A 23,005-nucleotide genomic window follows, 5' to 3' on the forward strand; every position below is an offset into this window, starting at 1 on the left:
AAAGAAAGAAAGAAAGAAAGAAAGAAAGAAAGAAAGAAAGAAAGAAAGAAAGAAAGAAAACAAGCCAAACAAGATAGAAAGTGAATTTCCAATACAAAAGCACAAAGGATGCATGGTAAAGGTGAAAAGGAAGAATCCCTCTACCTTTTGGAAAAGTGTGTTGAAAGGCAAAGTGTGCCCAACACATGTCAAGCCCCTCCATCCTTTCATACAGTGGTGGGGAGAACAACCTTGTACTTACGGCTTTTACTAACAGGACATCATCCTTCTTCCTTGAGCCATTCAGATCCTCTAGCAGGCTACCAGATAAGTGGAGTAAGGCAGGCGAAAACCTAGCGCTCAAGGTACATCCCACAACCATCCTAGATTTTGGGACTAGGCAGGGTACTTACTGGTGGGTAAGGTGATGCTCAGAATAGAGGCTTTGCTCTAGCACTTCCCATTCCAGGAACACAGGCAAGCAACACCTCTTGGCTCAAGTTGCTATGAATGTGCCTAGCCTCAAAAACAGCTTGAATTTCACCGGATTCTCAGCAATTCCTCAAAGCTTGATATTTGCTATAGTATAGATCTCAAAAGTCCCCCAAAGCCCATATGCTAAAGGGTGGCTCACCAGCCAGTGGCACTTTTGGGAGGCACTGGAACCTTTAGCAGGTGATGTGTAGTGGATGGCAGCTAAGTCTTCAAGGTTGTGCCCTTAAAGGGGAAGATGGGACTCTGGTCCCTTCCTCTTCCTCTCTTTGCTTCTCAATCATCAAGTGTTTATATGTATATACAAGGATAGCTGGTATAGGTGTATTGCTGATGTCTGTGGTTTATTGAAAGGAACAGTCAATGCTTAAAATTTTCTTTTTTCTTGATCAATTTTGCACACTTGAATTTGGTAATCAGAATGACTGATCTGAAAACAATACCCAGTATAAGAACCATTGTTGAACTCCTACCATCTTGTATGGTGAAGCTCTGCATCATTTCCAATATTTTATTATTATTATTATTACTTGTTACTGTCTTTGATTGTTTGATCAGTCTTACATTCTTATGTCTGGTGGACTGAGCAACTTCTTTGAAGATAACAGTATGTAATGTAGCAACCATTAATTTCTAGCATTTTGCTTTGAGGTCATGTATCATTTTTGTTGTTTTTGTGTTGTTTTGATTTCATCTTGATTGTTGTTTTCTTTTTTTAATTTTTAAAATAAAAAAGAAGTGAATAGCTTCACTGCTACAAACACCTCACCTATGTCCTATCTCACCACAGCCCAAAGCAACAGGGTCAAGGGGCCATGGCCTGAAACTGTGAGCCAAAGCAAAGTTTTCTTCCATTTAAATTGTTATTTCTGGTATTTTGCTACAGCAACGGAATGCTGACTAATGCAATATCAAATCAATGAAGCTCCTCAGGATCACTGTTCTCAATCAAAATCAAGTTAAAAGTTGAATGCAGGGATCTATGTTCTGAAGTATAAACAGGCATCAGAACCTGCTTCCTCCAGCTTACCCAAAGATCTCTCTTTTGTCTGGTTGGTTGACCTCACCACGGGAAGGCTTGCTCGAGTCCGGCTCCCTCTGGAGAAAGGACTTGGTACTTCGCTCTCAGACATGGCTTCCAAAGAATCCCCAGATGTCTCTGATAAATGCTCAGCTGGGTCACCCAAATTAGGAGGTTGAGGACTGTGAGACAGTTTGGGGCTTCTGGTCTGCAAAAGATATTTTAAAGAAAGTGAGAAAATAGAATCATTCATCATGCTGAAAATATTTTCAATGGCATCTCTGCCCATCTGAAAAAAAATAATATAATCAAGGGGGAAAATTCCACCAAAAGGATTGAATAGGGAAAAATGAAGACCCAGTGGGTAAGTATCAGTTGTAAAAATTACTGGAAAAAAATTGGCTGAGTATTCCATTAAGATTTTTATTTTTTAATCACTGAACATCTACCATATGAGTGCCATTTCAAGCAAGGAGTTCAGGACTAGCACACATTACAGGAAAGAATGACAGCAAATCAATTTCTTTTGCCAGACAAATTCTCATAGTTGTTATCCCAACAGATGGGATTCTGCACATTTCTCTACACCCAACATAGACTGTGTCGTCACACCAGAGTAAATTGAATACAACCAGTCTTTTACAGTCTTATGTCAGACTGATTCCAAAATCAGTAAACTAAGCAGTTGAAAGGAAATACGTATGTTTCTGTTGAATATTTCTATTTTGAAGCAGAAATCCTGTAAGATTATATCTAGCTTTGGTTATTACCTTGCTAATAGACAAAAGTATCTATAATAACTTAAGCCATTCACAAAACAGCTAACTGAATTCCCCCACCTCCACTTATTGATGTGGTAATGGCAGTGGCTGAATGTGTAAAATCCTTCTAATCTGTTAGTCAGTAATATTCTTTGACATGAACTATGTACAGGGTGAACGTTGAGGGAGATTCCCAAAAACAGACATGTTGGCTAATATCAAAGTTTCTAAACTGTGAGATTTATGTAGAACAAATAACATGAGATAATGTATGATTAAAGTGTAAGCCATGAATTGTGTAGTATATGCTTCCATTCACACAGTCACCCCACGTTGGGTGCCAAATATAGAGAGCCCTTCCCAGTCCTCCTCATGGCCCAGAAAGTTTATATTTGTAAACCCATGAAAAGTTATTGGAATTTTAGCAAATTAATTCCAATATACCACTTCCAGTGCAACCATGGCGAGAATAAAGACACTAAGGCATATTTGTAGTTATGGGGAGTCAAGGGGTCCTAAATCCAGCCATGATGATGGCTATCCAGAACAAAGACCTTGACCCAAGGCCAAACCCAGTTTTTATTCATTTGTGAAGAAGGGAGTAGTTTGAGGATGGGTGGCTATGAGAGTGGTGGGAAATACGTGAGTGCCATGAGCTGGGCTAGGTAGGAGGCCTGAAATCACCCCTGCCATATGCAGAGAGAAGGATATGCAGAAAGAGTAATCTTATGACACATCTGAGATAGTATCTAATGTTTTGGGGTTGGTGCTTCAGCTCTGATGAGTAATCTTTGAAGCCCCAGGAAGTCACAGCGTCTATTCCTGAGGCTCAATCCCAGTCTCCCAGCCTCCTAGCTGACAGAGTAGAGCACTGGCTCACACATCTGCCTCATCTCAGCTCACTGGAGGGAGCAATGGGGGCTCTGAGGAAACACGCCTGCCATCTCCAAAGGCTCCCACCAGCACCTTGGCTAGACCGATATGCATTGCTTAAAGCCAACTGAAGGGATAAAGAAAAGTCCTAGCCAGTTCTGTACACATCAATACATGGAAGTAGGGTCAGGCTCAGCCAAAATGGAGGCAATTGCTCCTCTTTCAAGGAGAGTCACCTAGGTGGTTTTCCATGACCTACTGAGCACCTACTCTTCCAGGTACTGTGCTAGGTACAGAAGAAAGAACAAAGCACAGCACAGACGTGTGCTGCCCTCATAGCATCTGTCACTGAGAAAGGAGACTTACATTAAAGGCAAATTAAAGATGCAACAAGGGTGTGTGGCCTGGACTGGGGTTGAGGGTGGGGTTGTATATAGGTAGAGTCAGAAAAGCACATAACTTTGACCTTAAGGAAGAGGGAAGTTGCAGGGAGAGTGCAATCCAGAGGATAGGGATGAAGAGAAAGGCATTCCAGTTGTGGGGAAGCGCATGTGCAAAGTCCCCAGGGCAGAGACAAGTGGTGAACACTGGAGGTTTGGTAGGGCACAGGCCAGAAGGCCTGCAACCTTGGAACTGTGGTAAGAAGTCTCAATTTAACTTCAAGGCAACAGAACACCACCAAGGTATGCAGACCGGGAAAGGGGTGAGGTTCAGGTAGGATCTGATCTATTTTTTAAACAATTGCTGTGGCTATTGTATGAGATTATACATCTAGAAAGGCAAAGAAAGAATGACAGAAAACTTGGGGAATGAACATTACCTCAGCTTTCCCTTCTCCCCTGACAAATCCCTGACTTGCACTACATGAGTCCAGACACTTCCCACCAGCTAACTGATCTGCAGCTGAGTTTTCTCTTACTGGGATATCCAAGGAGCTAATGGGCTGGTGGTAGGAAGCAGGCAGTTCCCAGGAGCTGGGTTTGTTGGTTAGGTGCAGTTTTTAATTTCCTTTCAACCTTCCCAAGGCTGCCAATGCAGTCTGAAGGGAAGCACTAAGGCACTTATGGGGCCACCTTCCAGGGGGCACAACCAGTGCAGTCACTCAGGGCCCTGCTCTTCAAAGGGGCTGTGCTTGATTTCATGTTCTGCTGTGGTTCACCTGAAATGATATTTTGAACGGGAGAGTGAAAATTATATAGCAAGTCCTGCTGTGAGGCTGTGGCTTCTGCTCTTCTGAAGGATGCTACAAGTTTGCCTTATACTCTGGGAGACCCCTTTGAGGGTGAGGTGATCAGTTTCCTTCCTCTTTCTTGATAAAAGTACAAAGAGACACCTCTGGAGTTGCTACTTGGATTCCTACACTTTGGGACGCCTCTTAGAACCTTCCTATTAAGGGAAACAGGAATAAGGTGTCCCTTAAGGGATGTGGCTTTAGGGAGATGCTTGGATGTTCTGTAGGAAACTCAGCCACTTACAAGCCAATCAGATTACAAACCAAAATTATAGCCAGAAAGGATACTCCTTAATAGGTAAATTGTCCTTTTTTGGTGAATTTTTCCGTGTAAGTTTCTAAACTAGTTTATTCCCAGGTTTATTTTTCATAGAGTCTGCTTCTCTCATGGGAAGCTAGCTTTGGCACTCATTAATAACAACTATTATTTGACTAGGAAAGTCATCCCTAAATCACTGCTTAGCTCACCAAAATTTAGATAAATTCATGTGTTCTTCAATTAAGTAGCTTCCTATTTACTATGCTCAGCAGAATGTCTAGTTAAGATGTTCCCATTCCTAACTTCAAAAAAAAAATGAGACTTTTAGTTTAGAAGACGTTCAAGAAATAATATTCCTTGAAGCAATGTGGCTTCATTTGCTACCTTTGCTGTTTGGTCCCGCCTATGGCAGACGCATTACATTTGATGAGCTATCATTTTCCATTGCAAAAGGCAATAATCCTTGAAGAAAATAAAAACTGAACCTCTGTTTCTTGTCTGAGGTCATTATGGTGGTAGGTAGGTATAAAAATAGAAATATAAGGGCTAATCTTATCCTTCCTGACTTCCTATACATAGTTATTCAGTTCCAAATATGCACACCTCTTGTTTTTTATGTCATTCACTTTCTCATTGAAAACAATCACTGCATATCAACAATCTCCTCACGGGGTCCCCCCCCTCTGAGGCCAGCCTGCTGCTGAGATATCATTCATTGCAGAGAAATGACATTGGAAATTCCTGACACTAGTGTCAGATACCCTGTGATCTGACACACTGAGAGAAAGGGCAACTGAGGGATAGGCAATTGCGGCACCAAGTACTATGCATGGTTCTTGAGCTCATAAGGCATGTAAGGTGTATTTTGGGGTAAAGCTAAGTGTTTAATACAAAATACAGTTAATGGAAGTGGAACACACTACTTACCCCATCATTTTTGCAACTTCCTGAGGCAGTTCTCAAAGTCCTCTTTCATGAGCACCTTCGTTGTGCTGTTGTGACTGCCTCCGTGTGTTGAACTGATTCAAAACTTTTACTTTTCATGGTCATTTTGACCAGAGTCAGACAATGGCAGATCAGGTGAATAAGGTGGGTGAGCACACACTGTCATGTTTTCTTTAGAAATTGCTGTAAACGTTTTGAATCAACTCAGGACACTGAGACAGCCAAGAAAAGACACGAAAGAGGACTTTCAGAATTGCTTTGGGAAAAGACAAGGATGATGGGATATGTGTGTTCAAAGCAAGCGGAAGTATTTTGAGGGGGGATTCACAGCGATGTCTTTAAATCATTTTTAAAAGTTAAATAATCACCCCAGCTTTAATCACACTACATATGTGTCCACTGTCAGATGAGCGGATCTGATTTATTCTAATTTTTTGCAATGCTAAAATTCTTAAAATATTCTTATTTTTTGCAATACATTCACTATTATTATTCATCCATTACAACTGGACGAGAAGAGGTAAGGGCATGTCACTGCGATAACGAAGGGGATTGGGGGACCAACAGCTGGCATGAATGCAATCATCATGTACTGCAAACATATATTAATAAAAATAAATTTTTTTTTAAAAGGGCAGCGGCCAGAGGAGACAGGGCTCAGGCAAGGGAGGTCCTGACTGGCTTTTCTGAGCTGAACAGTGACATCTACGGTTTCCGCTGGTTGGAGAAGAAGTTGCTACCAGATCTTAGCTGGACCAATCAAATTCTTTCCTCTGGAAACACTGACCTGGACAGAGATAGAAGGGTAAGGTCACTTGAAGCTGGCCTAAAGTGGTCAAGGGAAGTGCAGCAGCAACAGCCCAGCAAGAACAGACAGAGCAGATCTGCACAGGAACGTGGAAAGGGCAGACCCCCGACTCTAGTGAGACGACAAGAGAAGCAGCTTCTGGGCTTGCCATTTTGTTTCCAGACCACTGTGAGGCCTTGTCGCTAATTTCCTCAATTAGTTCCACCTTTGTTCCTACCTTAATTGGCGATGACTCCATGCCTTGCAAATGAACTATCCCTGACAAACACCAATTCTAATTGTTCCTTCTCTCCAGGCTGCTATGGTGCTCATAATTTGAGTAATAACCATGGAGAAAGCTTAACTCTCTGAGCAGTAATTCCCATTATTTTCTATTTCAAGGATTAATGTTTCATGTATACATAACATGTACATGGTTCCAGTACAGGGACGTTTTTGCTTTGTAAAGTTAGAGGCAATGAAATAAAAGCACGGCTGAGGTGCAGCTCAGTGGTTGAGCATGCGGTGAGGGAGGAGAAGAAGGAACGAATATACAGGGCCCTCACTGCACTGTGCCAAGTGATAGATACATGCTTATTTTCATTTAACCCCCACGGTACCTTCATAAAACTGAGATTTCCTACAAAATATATCCCCTCTGGCATCTGCTCTGTAGAAATATGTAGCAAGGCAGTGCTCAGATCTAGTTTTCTGCATGGTATTAACTTGCAAAAGACTGCCGTGCTTGCATTTTATCATCATGAACAAATATTTGCTGAAACGTTTACCATATGCATTATACTTTACTAGCGGATCTGATTTATTCTTATTTTTTGCAATGCTATTGGATTTAAAAGACTATGGCTAATGAGGAAAGAAAATTAGAGCTAGAGTCACTGATGGTATTTTTTTGTTCTCATTTTCAGACCCTTTAAACTCTAAACTGAAATGCAGAGGTCCAGGAAATGAACCTGAAATGTAGCTGTACATAATATGTCAATTGTCGGAAACAGTGGGGGGCTTAGCTAGCCAAGATATCCACTTTGCTTCAGATTACACTCTGTCTTGAAAAGAAAAATCAACATTGTCTTAATGATGAAGTTTCCCTTCATCCCAATTAGTGCCCAATTTGCCGCAGAGAATTCAGAAATATAATGAAGTTTCCCACATGTAAATGTATTCGGAATGACTCATCCCTAGTACTCATTAATTGACATGGTTAACTTAATCACGATATTCACACACTTGTGAACCTCATTTCTGGCACTTGTGAAACTTTCAACTCCAACCTAGTCAAAATTCTGACTTCAACAGACGAGAACTTTCTAGTTGCTAGGAGCAAAGCATTAGGTTAATAAACAATGGGTCACCCATGGACTTGAGCTTTTGTCTCCTCTCCCTGCACTACAATGCTCTAACTTCAGGGAGAATTAACACACTGCTACTACGGAAGATCAAAGTTTCTGAATTAGCTTACAGAGTCCTTCCTATAGTCCATTGTACCATCACCTTTCCTACTAATCTTCCAAAGTTTTTGAGTTTGGGATGGGGGAAGGAAAGGAAGACAAAGCTCTTTAAAGTACACCTGGCTTCCACTCAGCCTACTGTCCTTCCATAGACACACCATGGGTGGCAGCATCTGTTGAGATCCTCTCCCTCGGGGCTGGGCACCTGCATTCCCAGATGAGCCCTGGGCCCCACGGCCAGGTGAGCTTGGGCCCTGGTCTCTGCCTGGTTCCTTGCTACTTCCCATAGGCCTGTGGCTGAGCCAGTCATCTTCCCAGCACCATTCTAATAGCGATGGTCAATTGGGAACAGTCTGAGGACGGCCACAGTTCTGGATGATGACAAGAGGAAATGAGACCCCCAATAAAATGTAAGAAGGAATTGCAGTTTTATTACCATCTTGTCACTTGCAGGTGGGACCTGGCACTAAAGACTGGGAGAAATGAGAGAGGAGAATAAATCAGCTTCTTATTTTTATTAGAAAACTTAGGCACAAGTGCTAAAGAGTCCCGCTTTTAATCAAGAGCAAGAAATAAACTCATAAAATTGAGTGTTTAAATTATTTCTGGGTGCTTCACATTGGCAGTCGATGGACACACGCCAGGTGTACTAATCACTAGTAAGTTGCGGGCCTCATAACAAGATGGATACACAACTTCAACCTGCGATTGAATGCCACCTTCCAACTGGGCATAACTGAGATTCTCCCCTGTTAATCTCTGTAAATTAGCATTTTCCTTCCCCAAGGGGAAGCATTTTCTCTTGAACTCATTTGGATGAGATATCCTTGATAAACTCAGTCTACACCTTGTTCTTCAAGGCTAACATTTTCTCCCTCTCCCACCAAAAGAGTACCCAGACGTTATTCATGATTTTCACCTGTGAAAACAGAACCGTGTTTGGTCTAGAGAAAAAGCAGACGATTCAGCAGCTGAGCAAAGTACAACTGTGTCTTCTGTCTCCACGTTTTCCTTCCCTGTGTGTATTACCTCATCAGCTCCGAAAGATGCAAGAGCTGAGATGCCAGGTACTCACTGTCCACTGCTGGCAGTGTGGAGCCAGCCGCAGGAATCTGGGCAAGCAGAGACCAAAACAAGCCAAGCGGGACTCCTCTGCCCGCCCACCCTCACCCGGCAAAGTCCTCTCCTACAGACACCAGCAAACAAAGGACAAGGGCACATCTCAGGCAGGAAAGAATCCTTCCTCACCCTTTAAGGGAATACCACTCTACAATTATACTCTCTATAGGGTGTAATTTGTGCTACATTCATCTTTTCAGATCCTATTAATTTATATTTGCTCTTATGATTGTCAAAAAGAATTTTAAAAATTATGAAACTTCTACTCCTACCCCAGACTTCCTGGAAAGACTGCCAAGCCTTTGAGATCTGAGGGGAACTGCCAGGGGGAACTGCTAACAGAAGCTTCTTGCTACAGAGGCCATGGTGAGAACCCTCCCACGAACTTAGGTTCTGCAAATAAGGGCAATTCGAAAATGAGTCTGGAGAGAAGAGGGTTACTAATTAAGCAGGAAGAGGGGGAGTGGCTGACTTTTCCAGGGCAAAGCAGGTGGTGCTTTTGTGGTTGTTAATGGTGATGCTGATGGTGCTCTTCAAACTGGGGAGAATTGGGGGCCATTTGCAAAGAGAAACCCACCTGGGAATGTGGATGTGTGCTTAGGGTGGCTGAAATCAGGCAGCCAAGGCTGGGTGACCTGGCAGAGATCCCCATGCACCTGCCCGCAAACAGACACCAGAAGAAGCCATTCAGTCTGAGAGACAGGAAACCCAATCCCTAACCAGTCTCACTAGGTAGGAAGAAACAGGCTCCCTAGGATCTTTATGACCCCAAGTGAGGGGGCATTGAATACATTGAATACATTGAGAATGAATTTCTTGATACTTGATGAAGCCAAGCCACATTAATATGATTTGGAAAAATGAGTGGCAAGGAGCAAATCTATACATATTGTATCTTTAATATAATCCATATATCTAGAAACCATTTAGAAAGTTAGTTAACAATTACAATATGTTCATGTTCTGAAACACTATGCAGTCATACTGAAGGTGTTCTTAAGGCTTTTTTTTTTATATATATAATTTAGGATATGGAAGCAATACACCCAAATGTTGACTTTGGTTTTCTTTTGATGGTGGTATTACGCATAGCATACTTTCTCCATTTCTCCAGAGTGAGAATATATTGTATTTGCATATCAAAGAATTTACTGAATATCTATTAATATTTTAAAAGAACAGATCAGAGGAGGGGATGACTGTCACACACATTTAGGATCCAGGGGTTTCCTGTCTATGAGTGAGCTGAAGGTATTCATGACCGTTCCTGTCTAATGGGTGCATTCGGTATGGCTGGATCAGGTTAAAGGGCTGAAAGACGGTCCTGGAAATAATATTAGTGCATCGTGAAAACACAGGCTGAGAAACACATTCTCATTTTCCATGCCATGCAAAATGTGGCAAGAACCCAAAATAGCAAGGACTTCCACGTTCAAGCTTTTAAATCAATTTTGGACATGCAGATCACACTTCACATGTTAAAGAGACACTTTTCCACATCCTGCAGTTCTAATGTCATTACAGTAACTTAATTTTAAGGCTCTTAAAATTTGACTCCAGGTGAACTTGGAATTTAGCACTTATGTGAAACTTCTTCCACATTTTCTGCTTTTTAGTCCTGTCACCGTGTGTAGGTAACAAGATTCTTTTTGAACGGGTTGGCGTCTCCCCAGAGTTGGTGCCTAAGTCTGTTGTCCTGCAGGTAGGACATGGTGCCTGGCCCGGTCAGAAGGCCGGCTCGTCTTTCCATCTTCCAGGATTAGATGTCAATCTGCCATCTGTCAACCTGGTAGCTTACCTGTGACATGACACAGACTCTCTTCGGAAATTACTCCCCAAATTGGCCGCTGTCTGACTCCTCCCCAAAGCCAGCCTTAGACACAGGCTATTTTGAGAAGACAAGGCGCCTCTCAGCATCTCTATTTAGCATCCTTCTATCAAATTCAAAAGTAGCGTCATCAGCGAGTTCCACATCTGGATCTCAGATCCCCAGCCCTCTCAGCCATTCATTCATGCAATTATTATTCAGTATTATGTCTTCTTCTTTTATTGGCTGATACAAAATAAAAAAGGCTAGAGGAAGAAGACTGCTGTTCAGTTGTGGACCCTGCCTATGATGTCAATCTGGGTCTCATTCACGAAGTCATGAGCGAGCACTGTTTCTTTTAGAATCTAAAACGAAGAAAATAATTTGGTCTTCTGGAGCGTTATGCAGTATTACTTTGTCATATAATGAAAATTATGTAAAATACGGCATATCTCAAAAAGCCTGAAGCTAAATTTAATGTTAAAGCCAATCACAGTAGCAACTATTTGTAAATTTGTTTCCTCTTTTAATGAGGTCTTGCCTTTGATTTTTAGCATATCTGCCTTCGAGTACATGTCTCTTTACTGAATCAAGCAATCAATTAATTTATTGCTTCCTTTCTTTCTGAAACCAGCAAGGTATACATTAGGAGCAAGCAAAATGTTCAATAGGCTTTGGCTCTCAAGTTCTCCGGGTTGTAGTCTGAGCAAGACTGCAGATGCCTTTGGAATTCAGACCCAGGAATTCTCTTTAAAAGGCTTCCGGATAAAAGGTGTCTATGTGAGGATTGCTGTTATTACAGTGATGAAAGGAAAGGGACCTCCTTATGGGCTTTGAAATTTCCAGGGAAATACAGCCAGCAGAACACGGAGTGCTAAGTACATACCTTAGGAGACTTCCTAACAAAAGCTATTATTAAATCTGTCCCCACAGCCTCAGCTTCAGTGCTTCTGAGGGACGTGGGCCCCAGGGCCAAGGGGCGGGACCCTGAAAGCTCAGTGGCATTTTTGTGAAACAGCGAGGCTTGCAACAACAGCAGAGGTCCCAACCTTGGGGAGGGCACGGTGGTGATTTGGGAGATTTTCTGATGTCCTCACTGGCCCAGAGTGGGGAAACCCAAAGAGGGCTGGACCAGGAGCTGCCGTTAATGCTCAGCACTTGTGCCCAGACCTATTCTGTACATCCTGGGAATAGAATTTGCTATTATTTTCTAACTCACACTATAAACACACAAACACACACACACGCTACCCCCACCTCCACCTGACCAATTTCGTAGCAAGCGTTTTCAAATGAAAAAGCAACTGATGAAAGTTCTAACTAGCTTTCCTGATCAAAAATTCCTTTTTTCCTCTAATCCTGCTATGTGAAAGAACACCTGGGTTTAGAGAACTAGAGCGCAGATAAAATTAAGGATGAGAGTGCTTGCTGTTCTTTCTTATCATGTTATTTTACGGAACACAGATTCAAATAATGACTCATACTGGCGGTGTGATTCCACATGAAACTTTTCTGAGCCTCAACTTTCACTTTAATTAAATAACCTGAGGGGCTGCGGGTGTAGTTCAGTGGTAAAGCACTTGCCTAGCACATGTAAAGCCCTAGGTTCCATTCCCAGAAGTGCAAATAAAAAACTGTATATTAATATGTAAAACAATCAGAATATTTGCTGGATATAGTTGTGGTGAGACTAACTGAAAAAAAAAAAAAATGCACCCAACAGCGATCTGTGAACTATGACACAAAGCAGTTAGATACCCATACACAGTACCCCTCTCATTAGGGTAGATGTAGGAAGCCTAGCCTCTGCCAGACCAGGGAGGTCCGGTGGATCCCACACGAGAAAAGAAAGGTATGAGCAATGCTTTGCGTGTCCCCTCTGGCTTTAGTCTCTGCTCTGAAGCAGGAAATGGCTATGTAAAGTGGTAGGGAAGGGCTCACATTGCATTCCTTCTCCTTTTTGTATTTCTACTTCATGTATAATACATGTGCAAGGAAATGTAACGATGCCTCTGTTTTGCACGGATTGTAGAAATGTGAAAACAATTAAGAACTCATGGAAAAATTAAGGGCAAACACTTGTCAGAATTGGGATCCTGTAGATTATGCCACAATGATTCTCTTTAGTATATCTAGCCCACATTTGACTTTTATGTCTATCTGTTTGGGCAGGAACTTTCTAATTTGAGCTTGTTGTCCTAAAAAAAAAATAATCAAAGAGACTGATTATTTAAAAAGGGAAGGTGAAGAGGTCAGCGCAGTTGCTGAAGAGTGACCAGGAGGGAAGGAGGTCATCTTTTTCCAAAGGCCAGACAGCGAGGCACTTCCTACAGACAGGGCTTTTCAGGCCTCACAATAGAGACCAATGTGCATGGTCAGGAGACAGCTGAGAAATGGTCCATGTTTGGGGGCCAGAGGGATAGGGCTGGCCCTGTGCCACAGTGTTAACTGTACAGGGATCCCACATCAAGCCAAATGGCTGGGAACGCTCTCATTTCTTCCAGTTTAACATTCTAAGCTAACCCAATATAAAATAGATAGTGCTGAGGCTTATGGGAAAAAAAAATAGTACGTTGACAATTTCTTGCAGTCAGGTTGCCTGGAGTCAAATCTCAGCTTTGCCAGTAATTATCTGTGTGGTTTTGGGCAAGTTACCTAACTTTTTTGTGCCCCAGTTTCCTCATCTATAAATGGGGATCACTGTAGGCCTATCCCCCATTGCTGTTAGAAGAAGTTATTACCTGGTTTTCTTTGTTTTTTGTTTTTTGTTTTTTTTTTTCTGGTACCAGGAATCAAACTCACAACCTTGTGTTTGCCAGGAAGGCGCTGTGCCGCTGAGCTAAATCCCCAGCCCCGAAGTTATTACTTGTGAAGTACTTAGGAAAGCATGTTGACTTGTTCCCATCATCATCATCATGATTAAAATGTCTGCCAATAAAGCGATGTGGACCCAGTATTAGATGTGTTGAAACGGAATAAAGTAAGGCTTCTTTGGGTCTGGGCTGTTAAAAGGACGCAGGGTTCTGCGTTACTGGCCAGAACGGGGCCTCTTGTTACACTGGACCATTTTTCAGATGACTGTGCAAAGATCCCTGCCTTGTTGCTGCATTACTGGTGATTCCAAATCCATCTGTGGGAAATATATTAAATATTTCAAAGCGAGCATGCAATTAGTGTTCACTCTAATACCAGCTCGCATCATTTAAAAAGGCACATGTTTCACAAGGCTGCAGGCACTTGGCATTGAATAGGGCTTGGGGCAAATAGGAAAGAACAGGCAATCCGGCTCTGTCACACCACAGGTTAGAATGCCACACAAACACAGAGGAGTAAAAAGGTACAAGGGGAGGTGCAACTCAATGCAGAAAAAGAAAAGGTAGAGTACTAACTCGCTGAGACGATTCAATTTTCATCAAGTACCTTTGGATATCAAGTTCTGCCTGAAGAGAATTCAGCATGCACTGCAAAACCTGTGGACCAGGACCGAAAGAGAAAGAAAGAAAGAAAGAAAGAAAAAAAAAACAGAAAAGAAAAAGGGTGAAACGTGAAGAAATAAAGAAGAGGTTGTCCAGTGGACCGTCTACTTATTCATAATAAAAATACATTGGAGTTACCCCCTTCCTTCCAAAAGAAAGAAAAAATGGTGGCAGTTTCTTATATTTTCCAAAGGAAGGTTGCAAGCAAGTCCTAACCAGCAGTGAATTCTCTCCAAAATACCTGGCTTCCAGGGTATGTGACTTCACCTCCTATTATCTGAAAGTGTCACAAGGACCTTTGTCCCCAAGGCTGTTCCAGGACTACACAGCACTTCCCAGAGCCTGCCCATCCCACATGAAACACCTTCTTTAGCTGGAAAGCAGTTGGGTGGTGTTTCACCTTGGCTGGTACTGGCCACTGGGACACCAGCCACTGGGCTGTCCTATAAAAGCAGGCCTCTGAGAGTGCCACGCCCAGCAGGGATATGCATAGGAGCAGCAGGGCAGCGACATAACTCAGAGCCCATATGCTAACATCTGAACCTAGGGCGCCCTGGAGCCTGCCCTCAGTTTCCGATGTTGTGCTAGGACTTAAACACATTACTTCTCTTTGATCTGACTCACTAATTTTTAGACAACTTAATTTTTAAAAAGTCAGAAAAATATTTTTGTATTATAAAAAAGGGAAAATTTCCCATGAAAATTCTGCCAGTGTGGCACCCCCACTCTATGTGTTATTCTAGATGCATTCAGATATACCCATATGTACCGCCAACATATAGGAGCCTTCAAATACCACTGTAATTGAGTCACACAATATCCAGGATCCATATCTGCATTGTATACCCACAACAGATATACCTACCTACCCTGTCTATGCAAGTTACTTATTTTTGAACTACTTGATATTATTTAGAACCTGATCCCCTTATATTAGACACACACCACAAAAAGGAAAAGAACCTTTGCATACAGGTGACAATGCTCAAAAGCCAGAGGACAGGTCTGCAGACAAGAACTGTAATAAAACAGTCTACCCAGAATGCACTTACAGGATGAAAACAGTAAAAGAACCTGACGGGATGTTTAAAAGGAAAGAGAAGCGATACCATCAGAAAAACTACTAGCTAGACCGACCTTGTAAAAGCGCCTTTCTCAGTGAATACATTCTCCCTGGAAAGGTGAGGTTGCTTAGGGCTCTCGGATTCTCTGCTCCAAAGTTTATAGGCTCCATCAGCTATGAAAGGAATGCTTTAAAGTAGGCCATAAATGAGACAGGCCTGTAGGGCCATGGTAAATAAAAGTGTGAGGTGAAGACAGAATGACAGATCTGAAGAGCTGCCAGGGATTGGGGAGAGGACCACAGGTACAAAAAGCACACTTCGCGGTAGAAGGAGATGGTGCCTGGGCGCAGAGAGCCAGGGACCACACAGCCCTGCATCTGCACAGCTAGGAATCCGAGCGGCAAAGGAGACAGGGAAACCCTAGCTTCTCCCTGCAGGACGACTCTTATCAAGAGGACGGATGCTCTGGAAAGGAAAGTTGCCGCAGCAGGCGTTTTTGGTATGTATCACCCGGAGTCAAGAAAATTGGGGTAAGAGTAGAACCCTAGAGCTACCACAAGTGTACCGGCTGTACCTTCTCTTGCCTTTGCTGGAAGAGTCTCCCGCTAGCAGAATAGGGAAGGGCCCGGGTGTGGAGGGGCGGAGGCCGCAGGTGGCATGAGAAGAAGCTCAAGAACCCCAGGCCAAAGGAACCTGTCTCCATCACCACGGAAGGGTTTGCTCAGGACATCAAGAGGAAACTCATCCCCGTAGGTCTGTGAGGAAAAGGTTTTGCGCCTGAGAGTACAAACACAGAAAAACAAAATGGCCTTTTGCAGGCCTCTCCCACATCAAGTGGGTAGAACTTAGAAGCCTGGCTTATGCCTTTGATTAGCAAATAAATGGCTCCTAAAATCCAAAGAGTGGTGAGAAAAGAGCTATCTTTGATAAACTACATAATTATCAATTCCAGTAATTATCAAGCGGTTAATTCCACATACAGAGGTTATATCAAAATTAAGGGAATGGTAACCAGAAAAATGCATAAGACCCAAGAACCACCTCAAGGACAGAGCTGGAGTGGCAAAGCCAACAATGCTACAAAAATTCAAAGAAGGGTGTTGCTTTTTTCGAAGACGCCTAACAAACTCCACGACGCATCACAGAGGCAAATGGCAAAGGAAACTGCAGATGTTTCTATTACGTTAATGATACCTGAGATCTTCCTTGAAAGGAAGGTTCCTTTTTAGCGTTGGGAATCTAAACTGGGGACTCACACCCACTAGGCAAGGGCTGCACTTCTGAGCTAGTGGGGATGGGTCCAAGAAGAGCTGACCAGGAACGGCAAGTACTGGGTAAACGCCCACTGATGTAGATACACAGTGCGAACCAAAAGCGAACACCACATATGCAATATCGATTGGTGCATGGACGATGAGCAATCTTTATTTTTCTGCTTTTGCTATGGCTGTTTCTGACCTTTCAATAACAAAGATAATTGTCTCGCAATATACAGAGAAAAATACTGGGTGAAAGTGGTAGAAGGCACATGTAGGTCTATAGTGAACAACGAAAGGTAAGCTGCAAAGAACTGTGGAGACTGCTAAAATTTCAAAAGTTTAAACTTGAAGGTTTACTTCTGGCTTGGTTCAGAAACTGCAGGTTTCCTGAGTCGACTTTTGACTAGGCAGGGGTCATTTAACCAGTTTGGTTCACTGAGGCTAACTAAAATTTACAAAAAAACCTGTACGACTCTCAAAACATTCTTGTGGAAGAAGTGCTCGAGTTGTACCGACGTCTACTGCAGTGCCTTCTAACATGAGGACCTACTTGCCAGGGACTTCCCTTAGATGATTATTCATGTTTCTAAACAAAGGGTAGAGGAACATATTTTCTTTTCCTCCTGCCTTCTTTCACCATCTACATATTTTTAAATTTACACGGGAAAATTTTCAGTATTCATTCCCACTTAGTTCAAGACCTGAGGAATGTATTTATGCTATTTTTTATTAAATTCCTGAAAACTATATTCTCTCCTGACCTTGGAAGTCACATAATGACCATTTAGTTTCCTCAAACTCAACTTTACTCATATGCAACATAAGGACAACAACATAATAATAGGGTGTTGGAAGGATTACATGAGGTTGAGGCATGTAAAACACTGCACTACTCCTGACAGAGACTAACAATGCAAGTGGTAGGAAGGTGAAGCCTTTCCCCCTTAACTGCGTCATCCAAAAATGCTGTAGATTAACAAATGAACAGACAGTAGATATCAAAAGCCTTAAAGTTTTGCATGCCCTTTTAATTCAGCCATTATTTGGACTAAGTGACCCTAAGGAGATAGAGGACAATAATCCAGAAGGCAGAGGGATGGTGTTGTCTGTTAACGGTGGTGTACACACAGAATGAAACCAGCTGGACAAGCAGCCACTAGCAACGCTCAAGGGCACAACTCTGTGACAGGAAGAAGCTTACAGAAGTAATGAAGTGGGTAAAGTAACAATTTTTTTAAAGAAAAGGGACATGAACCTTTTTGATCTATGAGTCTAAAAACCTAGGGGAAAAAAAAAAAACAGCAGCAGAATACATCAAAATAATAATTGAAGTATTCTACGTGAGCCATTGGATTGTAAATGATTCTTTTTATTCTTGCCAGACTGCATGTAATAAAAAATACTCTTGTCACAAAAAATAACAGGAAAGTATTTTTAAAAGTCATGTAGGACTTGGCATCAAATTATTTGTGCTTGCTTTTCTGATTTGTTTCTCCCGCCAAACACTTCGCAGTGAATATGACAGAAATAGCTACAGAGAAATTTAAGACAAAAAAAGAAACAAGATTTTATTCATTTGGGAGTTTTACAAATGGGAACAACGCTAAGGTCATAGCTAAATGCGGAGCCTCTTTATTTAAGCCTGCTACCGCGGTTTTGCTTCCTCACGTTGTGATGTGTCCCTTGCACCACAAGGGGGCGCCATGAACTTGGCAAGTGCAACACAGTCCCCAGCATGATGGAAAGGGGCAGCTGGAATTCCGACTTGGAGGGAAAAGGACGCCCTCCTCACTGGCTGCTCTGGGCAGTCTACAGCCTCCTCAGTATGCCTCCTAGAATCCCCTGTTCAAGCTCACCCTGGCTGTCTCTAACCAGTCTGTGAAAACATTATACTAGGCTGACTGCTTGCATGGTTATCGCCAATGACAGAAGGGGGAGTTGATGTTTGCAAGTCGGCCAGATTTAATAAAGTTCCCATTAAAGAACTAATTTTGCCCCTGTGACACAAAGCTAAGGTACACAATACAAGCACATGTTGGGGGAATAGTCTGAAAGCAATTCTAACCTAAAAACAGTCTATCAGTAACTTGGGGGGATCAATACAATTTCAGGTCTTTTGGAGTTTAAAAAAAAGTTACTCAATGGAGAAAACCAATTGTCATACAAATCCTTTTTCTTCTTTTTCTTGGTATTTTCCCGGTACTGGGAATTGAACTCACAACCTTGTGCTTGCCAGGCAGGTGCTGTGCCACTGAGCTAAATCCCCAGCCCCATAAATCCTTTTTAAATGTTTAAAACGGGAAAAATGGAGTAAAACTGCATAGCCTTGTGAGACTGAGCCATGCTAACATTTGTATTTATTAATGATACAGTAATAATCTTAAAAGAGTCACCAGGGCAGGCAAACACAAAAGGCAGCAACTTCTAACCAAAAAAACAGAAAAAGAAAAAAGTTCAGAACATATGTCTTATGAATTTGTAATCCTAAGAATTTCTAATTTTCTAAAAAGCCCTGTGCACCCTAACTAATCCTACAGTGAACACAGGATAGTGGTTGAGACCGTAATTTTTGGAAAGAGGCAGCACCAGGCTTAGGACCTTGGGCGCATCACCTCCAGTATGCTTCATCTACAGTGTCCTCGTCCGTAAGAGAAGAGTGATGGTAATGCTGAAAATGCTAAAACCAGTGCACAGCATACACGTATCTTTCAATTACTCAGAGTCCTAAATACCAGCATTTAATTGTCCAAACAATATCTGTGTTCCTGTTCTCTTGAGTGGAATCAAAGAGTCTGATTTATTTTTTTAGAATCAGAACTATCACATATGCCTTTGCATGTGATCCAGTATAGTGTGGTTTTTTAAAGTAGAGGGTTTGAAAGGCTATACTCATAGGCAGCTACGTTAGGTGGAAATTAATATACAGTCAGAGAGGGACTGGACCCTTAAGGAAGTCAGCATGAAAAATAGACATCAGAATTATGGCTGGAGACGCATTTGAAAAAGGCCAGGCCTCAGGGTGGAGATGCAATGGTCAGGCCTGCAGGCCTCCGTAAGGGATAAACAGCAACTTGAGATGACACTGTAATTAGCACCTCCTGGCCCATCAGATCCAGACAGGCATCAGTCAGCAGGTGGGTGACCTGAGCATCTGGCCCCATGCCTTCCCCCAAATGCCTTTTTGCTTTCCCTGTGACATGACATATATCCCTGTGACATGACTCACTTCCCCATTGGATCAATATAAGTTATACGTGCAATCCTACAGCTTGATTGTGGTTGGGCCCACGTTGTACCCATGTTATAACTGCTGTATAAATTGCCCCTGACAAAGGGCCTCAGCAGCCACCCACTAGGGATGGACCCCCTCCTGGAAATCCAGGAGCTATTCTTCTTGCCCTTATTTCCAATGAAACTCTCCTAATTTTCTCCTTTGGTTTGTGACTCCATTTTTCAATGCTGTGAGACCACAAAGTCGGTAATTTGACATCTAACAGGTCAGGAGTTATATTTCTCCCATATCAACAGTATCACTTCTGTGACTTTGCTATGGCCTGCAAAAATCAGATTGCAAAGTAAATATGTCATACACAGGGTGGACCTTGAGCGAGTTCTCATGATACACACATCACTGGGCCTGGCCACTGCTCTGACTGGACAACTCGTGCCGTAGCCACTGTCAAACACTGTAATACTCACCACCGTCATTCATTTCCAGTTCTGTATCTCAGTGTCCACCTTGCCTACCTCATAGAGCATAAGACTAAAATAGTTACATGAGAAATTTGAAATAGTTAATATACTCATGCATGTGAAAGGTAGTATCAGGATAAAGAAACACATTGTCTATTTATAGACGACTGCCGTCGTAGGGACAGATCTCAGTCTTTTCCTAGGCCTCCACATTCCTTGTTAACAAAGACTGGAATGGAAGAGCTGAGTTGGAAGTGTTCCTGCCCAGTGTCATATAAAACGTCTGGGAAGTTAGCCCAGGTCATCTCTACAATGGTGACAGATAATCTCAAATTTGCCCCCAAACCGGAGCAGCCTGCAGACACTGAGACGACCAGTTCCTCGACTACTACACTCATTTGTCCCTCCACAGACGCCACCCGCCACGCTATATAGGCTGTGCTTTGAGTGTGGCTTCCCTGACCCACGAGAGTCTGCTGTGGTTGCAAGCGTGGTCTTCAGGTAGGGGCTCCTGGGAGGTGCGGGGACCTTTGGGAGGGGGTGCCTAGTGGGCCCATGTTCTCAGAAGGCGGCTCTGTGGAAGGCAGTTTCCATGGGACTCCTTGGCTGTTCTCAAGAGATTAGCCATGCCAAGTCCTCTCTACTTCCTGGCTCAAGATGTGACCGCTTGCTCCAACATGCGCTCCCACCATCTGCGATGGAGCCTCCGACCAGAACAACGCGAGTGCAGCTGAGCCTCCAAAACTGAGCTAAATAAACCTTTTCTTTGCATGAAGCAGCTTCTCACAGGTATTTCAGTAGAGTGACACACAGCTGATGAACACAGTGTGTTTTACTTATTCTTCCCTACTTCCCTGGTCTAGAATGGAAGCCTCACACAGCAGGGAGATCTCCAGTCCTAGTAAAGAAAGAATGAATTAAAGTCTGGAAGAAAGCATTGGTCCTTGGGAACTTTGACTTTTGGGCAGCTCCCTTGATTTGAGGGCTCACCCACTGGATAGGAGGTGTTCAAATGTATGCCCTGGGAAGTAGGGCCTGCAGTGTGGGCTGCCAGCAACTTCCAGAGGCCTGGATCCAGCCCAACACTCACACGGAACTTGACCCCAGCTTGCTAGCACTGACTTCCAGCCATCTTATCTACCACCTGACTCCCCATGCTTTATTACTTCTTGGCTGTCCTCACACCTTCTGTAAGGAGGAAAATATCCATCCGATATGGAATTTCTGTTTGGCAAGGCTTTTCTTCAATTTTCACCAAAACCCTCCTCTCCTGGCACACTAAAGTTAAACAAAAATACTCAGAACCCCCTGAAAAAAAGAAGGGTTTCTGAACTCCAGGTTTCTACTCCCCCTCATTATCACCACGGCTTTGTAATGCATTCCCCCTCCTTGCCTCAATAGCCACCTGTGGGGAGCTGCCTCCTAGAGGAATTCAGCTTCTAGAAGGGACGGCAGGTGCCAGCTCCCACTTGCCTGGGCCATAGCCCCAAGGGGCCTTGCTTTAGGAGCAGCCATTTCAGCCAGAGGCCAGGCTAAGAGTAACATTCTAAGGGAAGGAGAGGAGAGATAAAACATGGGAACACTGATTGAAGCCAGAAATGCAGTTCTTTTTTTTTTGGTTTTTCTCTGGTACCGGGAACCGAACTCACAACCTTGCACTTGCCAGGCAGGCGCTTTTGCCGCTGAGCTAAATCCCCAGCCCTAGAAATGCAGTTCTGATTCCCCTTTTCTTTGCATGGAAGACAGGTCCCAAACTTATTATCTGACAGATCCTAATGAACTTGCATTAGGAGAAAGACACTCACCCTCCACCTCCAGGCTCAGGCAACCAGCTGGGAGTACCTGCGAGTACCTCATTTTCCTCTACCTCCTAGAGTTGGTCGTGGGCCTGGCCTCTGTACAACATTTATGCCGGAAGCTTCTGCGATGGCTGAGGGTGGTACAAAGGGAACATCTGTGGGTTGACAGCTAACACTGCTCCCTAAGAGGGAGGTAGGGCTCCGAGTCCAGAGAACACTGGTTGAGGGTCAGAGACCTGGCTCTAACGCAGCAGCCACCTTGAACTCACTCTAACCTACTCATTTGTCAGGTCCTGGATTTCCTCACATGTTCAAATGAAGAGGTGGGTGAAACCTTTATGGCTGATTTTCACTTTGTGCTGCTCTGCCTCCTAAATGCCTGGCTACACCACAGACCTCCCCTCACACAGTCATTATCAAGGAAGGCCTGGAGAAAAAGGCCAGCGTCACATGATTTCTGCAGAGATTTCTCCGTGCCCCATGCCCATAGGAAAAGCCTGAAGTCAAAAGGACCCGAGACAAGATTTAGGCTTAGCATATATGAGCTGTTTTACTTTGAATAACATTCTAATCCAGCATGGACTTAGTATTAGACTCATCAAACGTTGAGCCTCACTTTCCACATCTGCAACAGGGCAATGATCATCCCGCCTACTTCACAAGGTCACCAAAGAGCACAAATGAGGTCAACTGCAAGAAAACACTGTTAACTGTCAAGCCCTAAAATAGTAAAGCAAGCCAGGTGTGGTGGCGCACATCTGTAATCCCAGCACTCAGGAGGCTGAGGCAGGAGGATCGTTGCAAGTTCGAGACAAGCCTGGGCTACAAAGAGAGCTCAAGGCCAGTCTGAATTGCATAGCGAGACGCTGTCTCAAAAAGACGAAATAAATAAATAAATAAAAATAATACTAATAAAATAGTAAAGCAATGGTTATGAAGAAGGAGCATATCAAAAGAAAGAATTCCTAAATGTT

The 23,005-nt window shown here is 43.1% G+C and overlaps 1 protein-coding gene across 18 annotated transcripts in view; it reads right to left on the bottom strand.

Annotated features, from left to right (window-relative positions):
- Kiaa1217 (KIAA1217 ortholog) overlaps window positions 1–23,005 on the bottom strand; it is a 477,384-nt gene that overhangs the window by 140,685 nt on the left and 313,694 nt on the right. For 10 of the 18 annotated variants that reach the window (XM_013515414.1, XM_013515411.1, XM_013515410.1 and 7 more), the window contains one exon: window positions 1,502–1,700. In XM_013515414.1, the coding sequence (XP_013370868.1) occupies window positions 1,502–1,700 (199 nt within the window). Of the gene's footprint in view, window positions 1–1,501; window positions 1,701–14,129; window positions 14,211–23,005 lie in introns of all 18 variants that reach the window. The other 8 variants (XM_013515417.1, XM_013515413.1, XM_013515412.1 and 5 more) reach the window with 1 other exon arrangement.

The sequence above is a fragment of the Chinchilla lanigera genome, unplaced genomic scaffold, assembly GCF_000276665.1.
Source record: "Chinchilla lanigera isolate Chin_1 unplaced genomic scaffold, ChiLan1.0 scaffold00028, whole genome shotgun sequence".
Classification (NCBI taxonomy): domain Eukaryota; kingdom Metazoa; phylum Chordata; class Mammalia; order Rodentia; family Chinchillidae; genus Chinchilla; species Chinchilla lanigera.